Raw genomic sequence first — 20922 nt, 5'->3', positions numbered from 1 at the left:
TTTGTCCGATAATGTTTTTTTAGCATATATATGTTATGATTTATATATTTTTTTGTGCTTTAAGTTTTAATGAGTTTTGTCTTCGAATGATTTTGTGATATTCATTCGACCTTTTCATTCGTCGACTTTCGAATCAATTAGTATGAATTTAGATTTATTAACAAGAAAAAATTACCAATAGTTCAGCACGTGCATATATTTTTAACTTAATTAATCTAATTTTTTATCATACTAATTAATTATTTTTAAATGCTAAAATAAGTTCTTATGATATATTTTTATTGAATTAGATAATGTGTGCTTTTGTCCGGCTAGTAAAATATTTAGAGTAATTTTTTTATTTATTATATATTTGGTTGATTTAATTTTATAAACTACTCATAATAGTAACAATAAAGTTAAGTTACTAATATTCTCGTGTGAACTTATCGCACATATGTCTAATATGATTTTTTTGGGTAACGCGGTTTGCATGTTAGCCCATAAGTTTATCCGATGGTTGTGAGTTCCACGTATAAAAAAAAGACAAAAACTTATTTGAGACGGTCTTACGGGTAGTATTTTGTGAGACATATATCTTATTTGGGTTATTAATGAAAAAGTATTACTTTTTATACTAAAAGCATTACTTTTTATTGTGAATATCAGTTACTTGATCATCCATGAAAAAATATTACTTTTTATTGTGAATATCAGTAGGGTTGAACCGTCTCATAAATAAAGATTTGTGAGACTGCCTAGAGAGAGATTGTGCGATAAATGTTTTTCAAAAAATTATTTGACTATCAAAATTTCAGTCATTATTTTTTTTTTTTTTTTGAAATGAACTATAATAACATTAATTCGGAAAATCCCGAGATACAATGTTTACCAACCACAAAGGTAGGTCGTCATTAACACAATTAATGGATCTATTACAAGATAAAGCTTTGCGAGCTAAAATGTGAGCGACTTCGACAGCCCTTCGTCGCACATGTTTGATGGAATGAAAGTTTGGAAGCTCTAACATTGATTGGATTTCCATAGCAAGAACCCCAGCAGATCCAAGATCTTCTACGTGTGAAAGGACCATCCTAACAGCTTCCAAAGAATCAGAAAATATACAAACATTTGTTAGCCCAACCCGGAGACATAAGTCCATTCCATTTCTGATTGCTAACAACTCCGCACAAGCAACTGAACCTGGATATCTGATAGGGCTAGCATGCGCACCACAAACCTGTCCCAATGTATTACGCACCACCGCCCCCACACTAAATTTGTTGTTTCTAATATCAAAGCCTGCATCAACATCCAATCTAAAATAGTTTGGTAGTGGTGGAACCCACTTATCTTCCAAAGAAATTTGAGCATCATTATTCCCAGAAGAAACAGCCAAACTGTATTTTCGAAAATTTTCCATCATAGCATAAGCCCAGTCCACATTTATCGTAAATTTCTTCCTGGCCATTTCATGGTTGATCTTGCAAATTTCATGCCAGATTGCCCAACAGAGAGTAGCAAAATATTCAAAATCCTCTTGCTTGAAGGTAGCCAAAAGAAATAAAGCACAATCTAGAAATGGGGCTTCACGATGCAATTTTAAACACTGCCAAAATTGGGTGTTCTTCCACACAAACCGAACAATCAGTCATTATTTAGTTACGTGTAAGTTGAAAATTCTTTTTGGATAAAATGGATTTTAGGTTAAGAAGATGACTCGATATGGACCTAAGTATGACCACAAATTTGGAACATATGATTTCGGATTTGAGATTCTTTTGATTTCAATAATAATAATAATAGTAATAATAATAATAATAGTAATAATAATAATAATAATAACAATAATAAAAAAAATATTAAGAAGTGGAACTAGAATTATATGATTTTGTTTTTTCTTTATTCTGATGGTTTTAATATTTATTTGGTTGCTACTCGAATTAAGTTGAATTGAATTAATGTTTCGAATTCTTACAACCAAGGTGAAAATGATGGCGCTACTCCAACCAAAATAATTTAATTTAATTATCTAACAATTATATTAAAAATTATAATCAATAAATATAATAATAAATTATTATAAAAAGTTAATATAAGTTAAGCAATTTAAATTATATAAATCTAGTTTCTAATATATAGTACAGGACCTTGAATCATAATATTAATTTCCGATTTCGAATTTTTGTTTTGGCTCTGGTTTTTTAATTCGAGGAATCGAAACATGACCATAAATTTTACTTTCAGTGTTTGATTTTAACGTTGAAACTGAAAAATACTTTTTATTATGAGTGAGTCTCATGTGAGACCGTCTCACAGATCATAATCTGTGAGACGAGTCAACCCTACCTATATTCAGCATAAAAAATAATACTTTTTAATGGGTGACCCAAATAAGATATACGTCTCACAAATACGACCCCTGAGACCGTCTCACATAAGTTTTTGCATTCTATTATTGGAAGATAATTTCGATTACAGTTTACTATTAAAAAGAACAGTGACTAGTTCTATTTTTTTTTTATAAGGTGGAATTTTTTATATTTAATATTAGATTATTTCTATTAATTGTTTAATACAATTAAATAAACACAACTAAATAATCTGCCATCATTAATAAATTACTCACTATATGATAAAGTCTTATATTTTTAAAATATTATTTTCTTAAATATTTAATTACAGTAGACAAAAATATCACGAAATCACATGCTAAGTAATTAGTTAAATTCAAGAATAAACACATAAATATGTCATCAATTGCAGCAGAAATAGTCAACATTTGGGCATTCGAAAATCTTTTTTCAATTCCCACGAGCAATTAATAAAAAAAATTATTAATTACGAAAATCACCAACTCCAATGTCAACTGTATACATAAATATATGCATATATATGAATAGATATTTAAATCGAAAAAAATATTATAAAAGCAGAGTTGTCTGCTATATTAAACGATATCACATTAACACTTTCGACTTTCAATTATATTAAACGATATCACATTAACACTTTCGATGAAAAAAGATTGAAATTGTCAAAATTTCAAGAATAAGAATAAAATCGAAATTTTACCTCATCGAAAATCAAAATTAGAAATAAATATACATAACAAAATCAGATAGATTTCCCAATTATTTCAATAGTATTTGTTTAATTCAACATATTAAATTTTCTCGTTTTTATTATATTTTCAAATTATATTTCCTGATTCAACAAGGCCTAGAGTAGTCTTACTATAATTGTTATTCATGACAAAATATTCAACATGCCATCGCAATTGATTTTTCTTTCACCTTGCTTTGAAACATCAGAAAGCCAAATTCATACGACATGTATAAAAAAATATTAGGTCAAATAAATACATCTCGCAGCTCACACACACATTATATGCAAGCCACACAAATTTTAGAGTATCTTCATATTTAATATCGGAGTAAGTCTCTTGTTAGACGATCTCACGAATCTTTATATGTGAAAAGATTCAACCATGTCGATATTCACAATAAAAAGTAACACTCTTAGCATAAAAACTAATATTTTTTCATGGATAACCCAAATAAAAGACCTGTCTCACAAAATACGACTCGTGAGACCGTCTCACACAAGTTTGTGCCTTAATATCAGTCACGTTACACCAATTTAAAACTTAAAATATGTTTGGGAAGTGATATGTGTATGAGAGAATCTATCGATGCTATTCTTCATCGTAATAAATCATATTACTCAGGTAAATTTTATTAAATGGATCTTATGTAAAAGGCTCGTTTGAAATTCGAGAAAACATCGGAGAGCAAATTGGAAATCATTTTTTCAATATATTTAGCTTTTGGTTTCAATTAATAATATGGTTTTGTACTTATTTTGACCCATTTTAAGAGTACATTATGGAACCAGTTGGAATCCGAATCTTAAAAACAGATCATATCCAAAGAAAAAAAAAAGGAAGACTAAATCTTATATTTTTCTGATAAATAAATCAACTCACGTGTGCCCGCAAACGGCTAACGTTTGCCCACGATATTGTTGACTTTGGGACATTAACACAATAGTTTAAATATTTTATTTTTCGAAAATAATAGATTAAATAATTTTAAAGGGAGTAAAATAATGTCTTTTTACAGTTAGGAAAACTAGAAGAAACCAAAGATGGTCGTTTTATTTTATTTTTATGACGATGAAACCTATGATTATTATCTTTTTATTAATACTAAGTAAACTCATGTACTAACATAGTAGCATGCAAATCAAATTAGTCAGATAAATCGTATTAAACAAACTTTGTGTGACAAACTCGTCCGAGAAAACATTGATGTAAATAAATAAATCTATTATCATTGAGCAAACAATCTCCTATCTTACCAAATCAAAGATCCCAAGGACAAGATGCCTATTTTGTTGAATATGAACTATGTTGCTTTATCCAATTCCTAGAGTTCTCATTTGTAAATGTCAAGTTTCTTAAAATAATTCCCCCTCGTAGTGTTCAACCATGGCTGATATATTTTATAATTATTTTAAAAAAAACGAGTAAGTGTAGTTCATTATTCCCCCTTTATTTAACTTTAATCCAGTCCCTAAAAAGACAACCTTTTAAAAGGAAAAATTTCCAATATTTTTAAGGTGGGAAATAAAGTTCATTGTCCCTAAAAGAGAATGAGCTAGTAGCCAAGAAAGTAACTCCTTTTCATTTCAAACCTCCTTTTGAGGCACTCAAAATTTAACTAAATTTATAATATTAATAAAACTTTTTATAATTTCGAGACATGTCATATTAATCTATTTTTTATATTTAAACTTCAATAATTAATCAAATTTAAATATCGATACATGTTGATTGCGGATAATTTTCTTGATTTATTTAAGCAGATTTAGCTTTTTTTTCGTCTATATAAGCATGTCTCAAGTCCACGCCCAAGTTTCGTAAGTAGTGCGAACATTTACATTATATCTTTGTAGTCTAAATAAATATCATACTTATATATTAAAATGAAAAAATAAAATAAAAAAATAAAGTTTAATAAAAGTGACGCTTTATTCCATGATTTCTTTGTTGAAAATATAAGATTCCCCTTTGACCATCTTAAATTTACCTCAGTTTTTGGGACAAGTCAACTAAAAAGAGAACCTTTTCTTGGTATTTTCTTTTTCCCCATAGTTTATTTATTTCTCTGAATATATGTTTACAGCATCAAATTCTATAAAAGACATTCTCAATTTTCATACGATATTTTGGAAATTTTAATTTTTGTTTCTGCATATTTCATTTGTTCATATCATATTAATTCGTTGCATATTTATTGATCCTCTAGATTCATCATGAAGTCACACACACACACACACATATATATATAGACCCCTTAGTCATTACGAACACCCCCGATCAGTGAAATGAAATGTGTCTATTTATCTATCTCTTGACTCAAAATAGGAACAAGTTTGAATAATTATCTTAGAGTGTCTAGGATTGGGACAAGAAGGTCTCTTAACGCTTTTTTTTTCTTTTCATCGGAGTTATTTCACAAACTTGCCGGGGTAAGCAAGAAAAGAGGAACAAGCACACTTTGAGAGCGCAATACAACCGAGGGTTGTATGCTGTGTTTGGGAAAGATGAATTGCTCCCGAAAAGAAACATATTGAATCTCTCCCAATTGGCTGAATATGATGCACTTTCAAGATATATACATAAATATATGTGTGCGTGTATATATAGACATGGAACCATGAGAATGAGGGAGAGCGTGAATGTTAACGAAATTTTTTTATTAGAAGATATTGATTTATGATATTGAAATCTTATATTATACTGATATATATATATATATATATATATATATATATATATATATATATATATATATATATAATTTTTATATTGTAATCTCATATGATACTGATATTGTTATCCCATACAATTCTCAATAATGTTTATATTCCTCGATAAAAATTCTAAAAATCTGGTAAAAGTATAGGTATTTTCCAGCTTCTACTGTGGAAAAAAAAAACAAAATAATGATAATAAAACATGTAACAAATATAGTGATGAGAAATTATGTGATTTTTTTATATTCAGACTATTTTTGTGAAGAATTTACTGTGTGATTCTGATTCTATCATATAGTTTTCCAACGTAATTCGACATGTATGACTCCATTCTTTGAATCTATTAAATGATATTTCTGGTTGATACGTCCGTTGTGAACCACGTCGGAGAGGTTGATGTCAACATGTCCTAAAGATTCCTAAAACATGTAATAAATTTATAATTAGCAAGAAAGTATGAGATCACATGTATCTGAACTAGTTTGAAAAATTAATATGTGTAAGATGTGGATCATAGAAATCTGGTAAATAACTATCTGAGTTTCAAATACCTTCGAATGGAAGCTGATGCCGGTGCGCTTGCTCATGACTTTTATATGTATCTTCTCTTCCAAGGGAGGTTCTTCGAGCAAGAACTGGAACTCTTCGTCCCACACCGGATTACGAGTTCTCTTAATCATCTAACAACACCAAATTTTTCAATCGAAAGCGTAAATGATAGGGTGTAAAGAGGGACTTAAAAAGCAATGGAAGTCCACCTTTGATTTCTTTGTTTCCCCTCGAAATATTATCAAAACGTATGGATTGTTGTGGCGTGACCCTTCTACGTCATGTGCTCCTTGGACCGAGAGTAGAAGTAAGCCTGCTCCTTTCGGGCTTCCATTACCAGATGCCCCATCAGTTATACTATCTTTTCTACCATATCCTTCAAGAATCCCACTAAAAATACGTATATCTTCTCTAAAAGGTGCATATGTAAGCTCGAGTAAGATTTGCCCCCGTAGCTTCTTGCTGTGAGGAGCAGAAATACTTGTATCTTTCAGCAAGTCGAGTGTTGCCTCCGTTGGTACATTTGGCGTTAGTAGTTTCAGAGGATACAGTTGAGTCCCTAATCTATCGTGCGCACCCACCTGTTAAAACGCCAAAACAAGAGAAAGCAGTAAGAAATACAAACTTAGTTTCCATGGTCCAAAACCAGCCATTTGAGACGTTAGATGTAAAAAGCAATGTTACTTGACGTAATTAAGGTATAAACCTTATCCCAGTCGTAGACGTTTATGTGAAGCATTTGAGATTGAGGGTCCTTCACGGCCAGTTTGAATTCCTCGTTCCACTCGGGATTCAAAGTTTTCTTTATGACAGTAGTTTTTTTAGCCGGCAGCTTCTCTCCACTTAGGCTTAGCTTAACATAAGGATCAGATAATCCGAGTAAATCCATCTTCAAAAGCTTCACTGCCCGAATGACTTTGACGTGCAAAATTCCGACTGGTTTCTTTATCGCTACCCTGCATAGTCGAAGGGCAAATGCATAATGACAAAGAATTTATAAAATTTTATGATAAAATCACTAGAAGTTCGGCAATTTGGAGTAAGTGACCGACGTAGAAGCATCGAGGATTGGTACATCATAAGACTTAGGCCAGAGGTAAAGATTTGAAACTTCTTTTTTAATCCTCTCCTGCCAATAGAAAACTATGGATAATTGCATGTCCAACGAAATCCAAGTCTCCAAATCTTAAAGATATACGACTCATGCCAATGATACCTGAACATATCGATAGAGCCCGGGAATGGACATGATGTCTCCACCCAACACATTTATTCCAAAGTCGATGAATGGCTGAACTCAAATATCAATTAAAAAGGGGAAAATGAGCTTTTCCATTTAACAAAGTAAAATAATCAAATGAATGTTTAGCATTCAGAACATTCGAGTTACCTTCTCCATCAAAGATACAACAATGTTTGCAAAGCATGGAATTGTAGGTACGAGCGGCTTAAGTGTTACCCGTGGTGCAGCAAATACTTGTAAATCCACCAACTTTCAAGCAATAATATCAAAATGTTTCAAAGTATTAAAAAATATCTTAACAAAAAGTCTATGAACACAGTTTCCTTTATCGTCTAGGAGCATTGACTGAGTTTATTTTACCTGAATCGGCACACGAATGGATGAAATAGTTAACACAACGACTATATTTGGATTGCCAGCCCATCTAATCGCTGGTTCCATAACCAATTCCCTCTCATTAGTCTCAACGACTTTGAGACCTGTCAATAAACAACCTCTGCATCAGATATCAAGTTTTAGAACCACGCTCTGCATTAACTTTTGGACTTGGCTTCATCCAGAACAAGAGCAAGAATTAAGTCTTCATCACAAAAAATCCAACAGTTAAAAGAAATTTTTAAACAATGAAATGGTTCAGTTGGACGATTAATATTTTTCCTTTCAAAAATAGTTTAGTATGATTCCAACTCTCGTTTCTCATGATCGAAAAATCAAGGGACATGTCGAAAGACTCGAAACATTACAAAATTCACGCTTCTAGCCAAATGTCTTATTTTTAGGACCGTGACAGGAGATATAAGAAGACTAAGCTTACCATGTATGGTCGGTGGAAGATGTCCAAGGCTAAGATTCTCAAACTCAATCGACTCTATCTTAAATTTCCCGATATACTCTGTAAATATGGGCTCTGCCGAGCTTCTAATTATTTTACAAATAGCCTGTACATCATAGTTTAGATAAAATACATTTTCTGGTTAAAGCATCAGAAGGTTCAGAGATGTAAAAAACCTTGTCGAGAAAGGGCCACATATCAGACAAAAATTTGTTTAACCAATCTACCTGCATATGACATAAACTTTGTCGGAACATCGAAAGACAAACAAAACAAAGCCTAGCAGCCTCTTTGTTACACAGGCTCGAAATGAAATGGAAAACTGAATACTCACTCGATCAAAATCGGGACTCTTCACCCACAGAGGAATTTCAGGCATAAGATCTTCCAATGAAACTGTATCGAGCTCATATAGTGGCCTGATTTCCGGATCCTGACGTCAACATTTACGCACACTCACTCATTATCTCATTTCATGTTTCAAACAACCAGATTCATCTCAAGTATGCTTCGAATAGCCAATCGAAAATCGATTGGACCAGGAAAGACCTTTTACAACAGATAAGATAAAACACGAGTGGGAAACATTTTTTAAAAAGCATAGAAAGATTCAATCAAATCAAACTTTTTTATGACATTACAGATCAATAATACAAGTAACCCCCAAGAATATAGGGTCGCACTCGGCCCGGCTCACATTTGCAGATAATAATTCCATTGTTGGTAGAAGTTAATATCACATTAAGCCTGATTTATAGATACTTAGACTTTATTTACATCACAACATAATAGATGATGAACTTGAAGTCTTGAACAACGATCAAAGTCCATTCATTAAAAAAAGGGATAAAATTTCCAATTTTGGTATAGTTTATAAATGAGTGCTATTCACAACAATGAGTCAGAACATAAACCCCGCTTCACACATCAACAAGAAAGCAAATATATGTCATTGATCAAGAAAAGAGATCATACAAAATTCTACACAAGAACAAAAAACATGGGTTTGGATGAAAACTGGTTACTATATGACATATAAATTTAAACCCAATAATTTATTTATTTTTTAAATAATAATTCCCAATAAAACAAGAAGCAAAATCAAACAAGATTACCTCAACATCTCTGGATTCAGAATAAATAAAAATATAAAATCCAATCAAGAAACCAAGAGGAAGCCCAAGCCCAAAACCAAGAACTCCCAATAAACTGCTCAGTAATCCCATCTGGTTTCTTCCTTCAACTCCGAAAAATGTCGCCTCCTCGATCGTACATGAATCAAATGTAAAAATCAGTTCAAATTTTTTTAAATAGATGAATAAGGACAAAAATTACAGGCAGGAAACGAAAGAAGGGGCATTGGAAAAGCAAGAAAAAGAGGGTGAAATGAATAAGAATCAGCGAAGAATATTGAAGAGGATTACGATGGTATTGATTGCATAGGAGAGCGAGTGAGTTTGAAAACTACGAAGGGACTTAACCGAAACCGCCAAAAGGCAGACTCCTTGATGCAACACTTCACAAAGTGGGGTTCATTCAAACTGATGATTTTTAATGATTTTTAGAAATTATAGATTTTATGGATTTATTATATTTTTATTGATTTTTATACAATATCATATATTTACAAATAAATTTATGTAGATTTTACATTTTTTTTTGCAATATTTTTATAGAATTTTGTAAACATTTTATAGAATTCTAATGATTTTGTACGTATAATCATAACATATTATTTTGAACAGATAATTAATTGAGATAGCTAACATATTTGTTAGAACAAGAATTTTTTGTTTTTGGTGTTAACAAATAATTAAAGCAACTGATTTAAGAAAAATTGGTCCAGTCGAACAAAACTAACTGTTTTTTTTACTCATCGGGTCAGTTTACACCAGAAGATGAAACTGGTGATTGGATAGAGTTTTTCCGTACAAAACTGATCGCAGAAGTGTACGACTGTCAGATAATGTTGGACAAAAAACAAACCGACATGAACTTTCTTTTTGAAACATGTCTATTTTAAAACATCTATATATAGATAGAGAAATGATTCGTTTAATATTAAGTTTAGTAAGATTACGACTTTTACTGGGAATCGAGCATTCAAACTGCCAAATATCTGAACCGGAAATTTCAATCAGTAGAGCACACTTTACAAAGAATTGTATTTGGTCATCACTGGTCATAAATTTTCTTTATGAATTATAGATTAAATTTTTTTTTACTTCATGACGAAGATTGAACAATTCTTTAGTATCTTCAGGGTGACGATCTTGACCTATGAATTCTTGAAGATGATTACGTACCTCTCGAAAAGTAGCCAAGACTTGAACTAGATTTCTAAAAAATAAAATGAACGATTTTAATGATTTTGATTTTAAACTATTGTTAGCAATAAAAAAAATGTTTTTTAAAAGTTCAAATAGAAGGAAAAATAAATAGATGAGAAAAGAATGAAATTTTTAGTGTTTGTATTGCGTATGTGAAGGTAAGAGATTTCTCAATTAAATGTACATCCAAATCTTTATGTTGAATCAAATATTTTGTTTACATTTTATTGTTGTACGTTATGCTATAATTATTGTACTCAATAGAATTCTATGGAGTCATTAAAAATCTATTGACATTTTGAATACCTATAGACTTTTGTAGAGTTTTTATTAGTCAAATTTGAATATCACACGACTTTTTAAAATTCTACATAAGTTTATATTGATAGATTTTTAAACTCCATAAAAGTTATTAAAAGTCTAGAACCAATACACCCTACTAAAATACATCTAGATTTTCATATAGCTTTTAAAAATTAATGTTGAATATTACTCGACATTTTAAAATTTTATGGAAGTTTATTTTGAATATCACTATATTTCTATAAAGTATTCAAAATCTTGATTGAATACCTCGAGGTTTTTAAAATATACAAAATTAATTAGATTTCTTACATCGCACCCCTAAAAAACATATGGTATAGATTTGACTCGATTTAATTTATGAATTTATTTTTATGCTAAAAATAAATATAAATCGAGTTAAATCGTCATACAAAAATAGATCCATAAGATCATCTCACAAAAGACGTGCTATCAAGAAGAAATTATTGGCATAGATATTATATACGAGTAGGTCTCCACAGTCTCATGTATCTACATTAGTAAAACGGGTCGATCCGATCCATATTTGGATAAAAAAAAATAATATTTTAATATAAAAATAACATTTTTGCACAAAAAAAATACATTTTCATAAATTGGATTGGATAAAAGATCTATTTTTACAAAATTAATCAATGAGACAAGTTTTTTGACTATATAATATATATATAAGTGGTCCACGCACACTATTATTCTTCATTTTTTTAAAAACTTATTATTAAGATTGAAGTGATATTACTGTTTCTTTTCATAATTCAGTAGAATAGATAAGAACATAAAATATTTCAGAATTTTAAAAGAGTAGGTCTCATGTGAGACCGTCTCACGGATCTCAATCTGTGAGACGGGTCAACCCTACTCATATTCACCATAAAAAGTAGTACTCTTAGCATAAAAAGCAATACTATTTCATGGATTACCCATATGAAGATCCGTCTCACAAAATTTGACCCGTGAGACCGTCTCACACAAGTTTTTGCCATTTTAAAATATTTTTGAAAAAGTGATGATAGATTAAATATGATATATCTTTTATTATTTGTATATCTTTTATTATTTGTAAATCCAAACGTATAGATAAAAATAAATAAATATTTTAATAGATTTATGTATTTTGGAAAGTGAGTGAGATACAGATTACACAGTATCTGTATTCTCAATCTCAATGACTTTTTTTCGTGCAATTCAATTTCAATTGATGTAACGATGTTGGACCACTATGGTCGCACACTTAACATGCGATAATATAGCAATATATTACGTAAATTGTTTATAGTTATTGATATAATGCATTTTCCTTTAAGGAATCCTATAAAACAAGGTAAAAATTTGTGTGAGACGGTCTCACAGGTCGTATTTGTGAGACGGATCTCTTATTTGGGTCATCCATGAAAAAATATTACTTTTTATGGTAAGGGTATTACTTTTTATTGTGAATATGAGTAAGATTGACCCGTCTCACAGATTATGATCCGTGAGACGGTCTCACAAAAGACACACTCAACAAACAAAACGATAACTTAAAAATAAGGATCTAGATTATTATAACTATTAATAAAATTTAGGCAAAAACTTGTGTGAGATGGTCTCACGGGCTGTATCTGTGAGACGAATATCTTATTTGAGTCATCCATGAATAAGTATTACTTTTTATGCTAAGAGTATTACATTTTATTGTGAATATGGGTAGGATTGACCCGTCTCATAGATTAAGATCCGTGAGACGGTCTTACATGAGACTCACTCTAAAATTTATTAATTTGAAAATAACAAAAATCATGCTTAAATAATTTTTCCGACTCTTTGTATTGCCAGAACGAAAATTATTGTTATTTAAATGATAATTGACTTTTACATACCAAAAACTTCAACACTAGTACGTTGCTTTTAAGTAGGGTTTGGTTTATAGGAACTAACGAATCGTGACAGATATGATTTTATATAAAAAAATAAATAAATAAATTTAAAATTTAAATAAAATTTATCAATCTTGAAATTGAAATGATAGAATCAATTTTTGAAATTGAAATGATCGAAGATAATAGTTAGTAGGATGAAAATAGATTTGTTCGTAAAAGATAATATAATAAAACCATGTATAGTTTGAAAAGATAGAATTAAGGAATTTTAGGGAAACTCAAAATTATATTAGTATGTCTCTCGTGAGACAGTCTCACGAATCATTATCTGTGAGACGGATCAACCTTACCGATATTCACAAGAAAAAGTAATACTCATAGCATAAAAAGTAATATTTTTTCATGAAGGACTACTGTCTCACAAAATATGATCCTTGAGACCGTCTCATATAAATTTTTACCAAGTTATATATACTATGGTCATTCTGTTAGTATAGAGTGTTTATGCATTATTAATAGTAATAGATGTCTTATACAAGAAGATAAATTTCATATAAAAATTATAATTATATAAGAAAAAACAGATTATAAAATTGATAAGATTAGTTGACTTTATATTAGTAAAATAAATGATTTTTTTACGGTTAGCTAATTTTTTTTGTCAGAGTATAACATGTAATTGGATATTGTCGATGTATTTGGCTAAAATTGAGAACTCCGACGATAATCGGATTAAATGTAAAAAAAGGAAAATTGTCTAGAATTGTAATATATATATATATATATATATATATATATATATATATATATATATATAATATTTTGATATCCTGCACACCTTTATTGTATGTTAAACCTTGCAATAATTAAAGTGAAAAATTTATATTAAATACAAAAATTGAAATACGTACAAATATAAGCGAGAAAATATAATAATATAGATAGTATTAAAAGATTAAAATTCATAAAAAGTGTGCAAACTTTTTACAATATATATATATATATATATATATATATATATATATATATATAAATATATATATATAAGTACAATAAATAATATAGATTGTATTAAAAGATTAAAATTCATAAAAAGTGTGCAAACTTTTTACAATATAGATATATAATTTCGTAGAATTGTCCATGTTTAACACAAACTCTCTTTCTGAGATGATGCCTGATGGTGACCAAATACCACTAATAAAGATCCAAAGCCACCAATTAACATCAACTGGTTTTAGTAATAACGATTCTTAAATTAATTTTTTGGGAAAAAATATAATTTATATTTGTCTTTTACGATTTTTTTTTGGTTATAAAATATTAGTTTTTGTCCCTTATCTTTATTTGATGGATTTTTTTACGATTTTTTTAAATTTCCGGTATAATGTTGATGCAACGTCGACATGACACTTAAATGTCACAACCTTTTTTTTTTTTGGAAATGAAATGTCACAACGTTGATCAAATAGAAAAATGACTATAATTTCAAAAAATTTAAAAATATATGAATAAAAAATAAGAGTTAAACGAAAATTATAAGATTTTATAGCATAGTTGTCAAACCAATTTTAAATTAATTTTAACTATAGAATAATTTTTTTAAAACTAGTCTAAACACATTCCCAACATTAATTTTTTTAATAAAATAATTGTCCACCGATGGATCTACCGCGTAAAACTTAAGCGTGAAGACCAATCAACGAGGTTCAATGGAATGCTTTTTAAAACAGTGTATAACGTGTTCACGACTCCTGTGAAATTTATTTTATTTCCAATTGGTTTAATTTGAAAATATTACTACTTGGTTCTAAGATATATATTAGCTATCGTACGAAGATATTATGTTATACATTTGTTATTTATATTTATTTTAAACTAAATTTTTTTTAAACCAGAAATCTTAATCAAATTAAAGTTTTAAATATAACCCATTTTCAAATGCTACTGTATATAAGTTTGCTATAGGCAAAAATTTGTGTGAGACAGTCTCGCGGATCGTATTTTGTGAGATGAATATTTTATTTGGGTCATCAATGAAAAAATATTATTTTTTATGCAAATAATATTACTTTTTATTGTGAATATCCATAGGATTGACCCGTCTCACAGATAAAAATTCGTGAGATCATCTCACAAAAGACCTGCTCAAGTTGCTATGAGAAAAAATTGCAATATTCTTTGATGATTTAATGGAAAATTTAGAATCTTTATATATAAAGAATGTAGTAAATTAATTACAAAATATATTAGATAGGATCGGGCTGGATCACACTAACATAATTTGGATTTCATGTAGTGTCGGTCTTAGAATGTCCGTTTGGGCCTGTCGCAAGTTTTCTATAATTCACTATGCACCTTACCAACTTTGAATTCATAAAATTAAAATTTGTTATTATAATTTTTTTAAAATTTTTTATTATAAAAAATATTAAATTAAAATTGCTAAGGCATTGCCAATTTTAAAATTTAAAAATGTTGAAAAAATTGCGTGTCAACATTAAAATTAGAAATTAGACAATATTTTGATAGTATTTCAACTATAATTTAATTCATATAATATTTTTCATATAATGAAGTATAATTTTATTACCTAAAATTGTAAAAAAAATACGAAATATATCGTGACAAGGAAATTCACCGTTTCACCGTACGTGAAAATATTAACAATGAATAATAATATTTTCCAATTCGAAAATTGACGTTGACGTTTTAACTTCAATTTTTATTCGAATATATTTTAATTTTAATACTTAATATTTCCATGCAACCTTAAAGTATCGGATAATCTTAAATCGAAACCTCAACCAGGTCATTATATTCAAATTGATAATGACCCCAACGAGCTTCTCTTTCCCAACGACCCCCTCACATAACTTTGTGCAGGTCTCACGCAACATGGATTGATGAATTTATGTATGTGAGACGGATTGATACTCGATCTATATTCGGATAAATAAATAATATTTTTGACATAAAATTAACATTTTTATGGGTTAGGTCAGATAGAAGATTCGTCTAATAAAATTGATCTGTGAGACCTTCTAATAAGAATTTTTTTTATGTTTAACTTTTTACACATACAAATGTATAGTTTTCGACTTTTAATGATTATAAATAGATACAAACTTTCAAATAAGAGGTTACAAATAACTACAAGTATGTATCTTGTGAGACAATATCACATATTTATGTCTGTGAGACGGGTCTATCCGATCCATATTTGGAGTCAAAAGTAATATATTTGGGATCCGGATCCCCTGCTGTGCACAGCATCATGCTGTGCACAGCTTGACTTTTTTTTTTTATTTGTTTTTTAATTTTTCTTTTTTCTTTTCTCTTTTTTCCTCTCTTATTCTCTATTGTTTTCCTTCTATTTTCATCCTTTTTTTTTTTCATCTTCCACAAATATTGGACAAAATTTTATATGAAATAATATAAACATTTTAATTTTTTTATGTTAAATTAATAATTTTGCAATTAAAAATTACTATATTAAATTTTTACGTGTGAAAAATCGTATCATTTTTTTCGAATTTGATGAGTATTATTAATTTTTTTCTAATGAACAAAATTTTTAACAATATAAAACTATTAACATGTTAATGCTTAAATTAAAATTTAGAACATTTTCATCATGTAATATCAAAAACTAAAATTCAACACCACATTTCCATAAAAAATAAATAATTCATACATTTTTAAACTTAATATCAACTAACAATGTTAATCGGCTATTCTTTAAATAAAAAACTACTCAAGAGCATTATTGGATATATCTCCATTGAAATCCATGGCTTCAAGAGAATGGTGAGGATGATCAAATTGTGCCTACATTAAATAAGAATAAATATTATAAAATCAATTTTACCATATAAGAATTAATATTTTTTTGGCTTAAAATTTTTACCAATTAAAAAATTTCTAAATATCATTAAAGTTCATACCATTAATAATTCAGTGAAATTGAATTGACCTCCAGTTGTTTGAAGACATGCATGAGGTACCGGAGGTGCTGAACAAGATACAGGTAATTCATCATGTGTTCCGATGTCCTACAATGATTGTAAAAATAAGAAATCTAGATAATTTTTATTTCAAAAAAGTATTAATATAAGTTAATTTACCTCGACTCTCAAATTTGTTTTTCTTCGTTTTGCTTGAAGTTCTACCCAACTCTTCAACCTTCTTGACTTTTTCACACCATTTCTTTTCTTGAATCCTTTTGCTTGTATCATAGAAGGTCCTATCGATGATGTCCTGACACCACTATTATTGTCTTGGCTCACTTCAGTCAAACGCATTTCCATGACTTGCTTGGTTAGATCACATACCGAATTATGCACCAAAGAGAAAGTTGATTGGTGGACGGAGGCTTCGGTTGCCAGTCTTACGAGCATCATACAAAGTTTTCTATATCGTTCTGTACTTTCTCGTTTGGGATCTTCTTCGACTTCATTGCCCATACAATCGTGTACCACTCCACTCCTAGCTTTTCTCGTCCATCTATTCAAGATATAATGCTCTGGCAGTTTTTTTACGTCCTGCACATCATATACTTTCACAGCATGACAACACAATAATCCAGTCATCTCGAATTTTCGGCAACTACATGAAATCATCTTTGTGCTAGGATTAAATGTCACCCTCCATTCTCCTTCTTTATCAATTCGCCCGACAACATATTCAAATAATGGTTGAGTTTCATTTTTATATTTTATGTAAGCAGCTGCGAACAAAACAAACTCTACTTGAAATAGATGAAAGATAGTGAGGGTATAAATTTCAGAAAGTTGACGCAACATAGGAGAACTCTCTAGCTTTAATCTCGGTAATTTTTGACGTGTCTCAAATTCACATCTTAGCTCATTGTACCGCTTTTCCTCCAAGACCTGTTCGAAGTGCTTAAAAAATTGCATTATATCTAAGTCGGGTTTCATACAACTCTTGACATCAGAATTGACACTTTCACTGAGTTGTGTGCTTCTCATACCAAGTGTGAAAGCCTTGTTCAAGTAACAAGCTGCCCATTTCTCCTTTATATTGTAAGTGGATTGCAGCCATGTGTTTTCTTGAATATTATATTGTACTAGTAGAACACTCCAAGCCTCCTCGAATCGGGTCTCATCGTCAATGCCATACATGCATCTCTTAAAATCAGTTAAGAAATGAGAACCATCTTTCATCAAGTTTCCCAAGTGTTTGATACCATTTTGCATCAAATGCCATGTGCACAATCCATGAAATACCTCAGGCATCACCTCTTGTAAGGCCTTTGCCATAGCTTGATCCTGATCAGTGAAGATAGTGAGAGGCTTTTTTTGCTTGTGTGCCTCTAAAAAAGTTTCGAACAACCATTTAAATGATGAAGCAGTCTCATCATACAAAAGTGCTGCACCAAAAATCACTGCTCCTCTATGATGATTGAAACCTGAGAAGATAGCAAGTGGTCGGTATGCACGGTTCGTACAATACGTGGTATCTAGTGACACAACATCACCAAAATACTCATAGTCGATTAGCATTCTCGCATCAGCCCAAAAAACATTTGTTATATGTTCCTCCACATCCATCTGATTAGCATGGTAAAATGATGGATTTTTAGATAATTGTTGTTGAAAATATCGCATCAGACAACCAACTTCCCCATATACCATACTTCTTTGTCTTTTGGATCGAATATAATTTTTAGCATCCAACCTTGTATAACCAAGACCATCTATTCCCCCTGCATGCTTACTCATCAACTGAAAATTTGATTTTTGTTTAAGCCCAACATCCTCTGCCAAATCAATCTCATAGGCTTGAACTTCTGTAATTTTACGTTGGGAAGACAACATATGAATTGTTTCTTGAATATGGAGTGAGTGATTATGCTCTTCGATAAACTCATTAACTTTATATTTATTATCCACAAATGTGACACCCATTCTTACTTTACAATTTGTTCGAGTCTCAAGCCGAGGATTGAGTGTCGATGATTCTCTTTTGTCATTTTTACGAACACCCTCCTTGCAACAAACATATTTATACGAAGTTATAAATCCGTTGTTCTTGTTCTTGTTGAAATAATGCTTCCTAACTCCAAATCCAGTTTTCCCACCATATTCAACCCAAAACTTCCAAGACTCGTCTAGACTATCAAATTCCATACCAATCTTAGGCTTGAATTCGATATTTGAATTATAATCCATCAAGAATCTGAAAGTATCAATAAAATTTTTGGCTTATTTCAGATCAATAGCAACATAAAAATAGAAACCAACAAAATCAAATAAAAAAATAGATAGCTAAACAATTAGAAAAAAAATTAGACATTTAAAAGAAGAAAAAATCGAACCTTGTATGTTATAGTATTTCCTGCAAAAAAAATAATAATAAAATTGAGTGAGATGAAAAACGAGAAAAAGAAGACGAGATGAAAACAAATGTTTATACTATTTTCATATAAAAGTGTGTGATTAATGTTTGTGGAAGAGAGAAAAATGGAGGGAAAAAAAAGTAGGAAAAGAGAGGGAAAAAAAGAGAAAAGAAAAAAGAAAAATTAAAAAACAAATAAAAAAAAAAGTCAAGCAGTGCACAGCATGATGCTGTGCACAGCAGGGGATCGGGATCCATATATTTGACATAAAAACTAATATTTGTTATATGTCTGGTCGAGTAAGAGATCTGTCTCATAAAATTGACAAATGAAACAATTTCAAGAATTTTTGTGTATATAGCTAATGTGGTGCTCAACCACCAAAAGCATTCATTTTTAGAAAAATATAAATCACATTTGAGACTTTAACTTTCCTTCAAAATTCCACCTAAAATTGACAATTAAAACACAAAGCTAGATTGTACAAAAAAAAAAAGCACAATTGTTGATTGTACCAAACATTATTTTTAGTATACCTAACCCCAATCAAAGAAACCTCTTTTTCAACAACCAAATATTTAGTTTACGCAAAAACTTGTGTGAGACAGTTTCACGGGTCGTATTTGTGAGACGGATCTCTTATTTGGGTCACCCATACAAAAGTATTATTTTTTATCAAGAGTATTACTTTTTATTGTGAATATGGGTAGGGTTGACCCGTCTCACGGATTAAGATCCGTGAGACGGTCTCACATGAGACTCACTCTTAGTTTACATGTTAGATGATATATTAGATTGAAACTATTAATGCGTAGAAAAAATAAGCCTTCACATTTAAAACACAACATTAATGAAAAAAAATATGATTATATATAAATTATTCAAATTTTTATTTATAACCTAACAAATATCACACACTTAATATTCTTAAATACATAGTGCACATATTTTAAGTGCGTCTAAATTGATTACATATAAATTTATTGGTATTTTTTAAATTGTTCCCTCTAACCGTGAATATTGATTAATGTGACATTGGTATGAACATTAATCTGGACGTATCTCTTTTCTAGAGATTGAACATCCATAAAAAATTTGATAACTTTGGTACATTCTTTAAGAATGTTGATAGACCTTCTTCGTGTTCTCGATCGTCCTCTTCCTCTATTTGGAGATCTTCAAATGATCTCTTTTATATTACAACTTCTTCAACGATCATAATGATTTTTTCGAGATTCCGTTTTGTGATCTAAAAAGATTGATGTATTTCGTTTTTGATTGTAGCCGCATTAATTACTTTTAACCTTGGCTTAATGCCAACATCTATATGATGAACAATTGATTTTTGACTAAATTTGATATCTGATTGATCAGTTCTTTGCAAACCTAATATTGTATCTCTAAAAACCATATTATATCCATCAATTTCCTAACTAAGGAATAGAAAAGAGTTTCTTTTGTTGGAGAAGATAACATACTATAAACATTTATTTTTTAAAAGTGTATTTAGTAAAATACAAAAACTCTTGTGAGACGGTCTAACAGATCAATTTCGTGGGTCGAATCTATTATTTGGGTCATCCATGAAAAAATATTATTTCTTATGTTAAGAGTATTACTTT

At 29.8% G+C, this 20922-nt stretch overlaps 3 protein-coding genes across 4 annotated transcripts; all 3 read right to left on the bottom strand.

Annotated features, from left to right (window-relative positions):
* Window positions 1-838: 838 nt before the first annotated feature.
* Window positions 839-1450, bottom strand: LOC140809358 (uncharacterized). Its single transcript, XM_073167312.1, has one exon. It carries the CDS (start codon window positions 1448-1450, stop codon window positions 839-841), a length of 612 nt encoding a protein of 203 aa, XP_073023413.1.
* A 4517-nt stretch (window positions 1451-5967) lies between these two features.
* LOC140823236 (synaptotagmin-3-like) lies at window positions 5968-9925 on the bottom strand. Of its 2 annotated transcripts, none has more exons than XM_073184471.1 (12): window positions 9542-9925; window positions 8761-8859; window positions 8603-8653; window positions 8409-8532; window positions 7955-8073; window positions 7742-7843; window positions 7568-7642; window positions 7404-7480; window positions 7058-7307; window positions 6561-6932; window positions 6354-6482; window positions 5968-6221 (listed from the first exon to the last, which is right to left on the bottom strand). In XM_073184471.1, exons 1-12 carry the CDS (start codon window positions 9650-9652, stop codon window positions 6093-6095), a joined length of 1638 nt encoding a protein of 545 aa, XP_073040572.1. In that variant the 5' UTR covers window positions 9653-9925; the 3' UTR covers window positions 5968-6092. The 2 variants fall into 2 exon arrangements, with proteins under 2 accessions (XP_073040572.1, XP_073040580.1); XM_073184479.1 differs by having other exon boundaries at window positions 5970-6221; window positions 9595-9924.
* A 6686-nt stretch (window positions 9926-16611) lies between these two features.
* LOC140810497 (protein FAR1-RELATED SEQUENCE 5-like) lies at window positions 16612-18949 on the bottom strand. The gene is made up of 3 exons (XM_073168345.1): window positions 17067-18949; window positions 16887-16994; window positions 16612-16770 (listed from the first exon to the last, which is right to left on the bottom strand). The coding sequence occupies exons 1-3, from the start codon at window positions 18867-18869 to the stop codon at window positions 16693-16695; spliced, it is 1989 nt and encodes a 662-aa protein (XP_073024446.1). The 5' UTR covers window positions 18870-18949; the 3' UTR covers window positions 16612-16692.
* Window positions 18950-20922: the final 1973 nt, after the last annotated feature.

This window comes from Primulina eburnea, chromosome 1, assembly GCF_022965805.1.
Source record: "Primulina eburnea isolate SZY01 chromosome 1, ASM2296580v1, whole genome shotgun sequence".
NCBI lineage: Eukaryota > Viridiplantae > Streptophyta > Magnoliopsida > Lamiales > Gesneriaceae > Primulina > Primulina eburnea.
The sequence above is the reverse complement of the archived record's forward strand: the minus strand, read 5'-3'. Positions and strand labels throughout refer to the sequence as shown.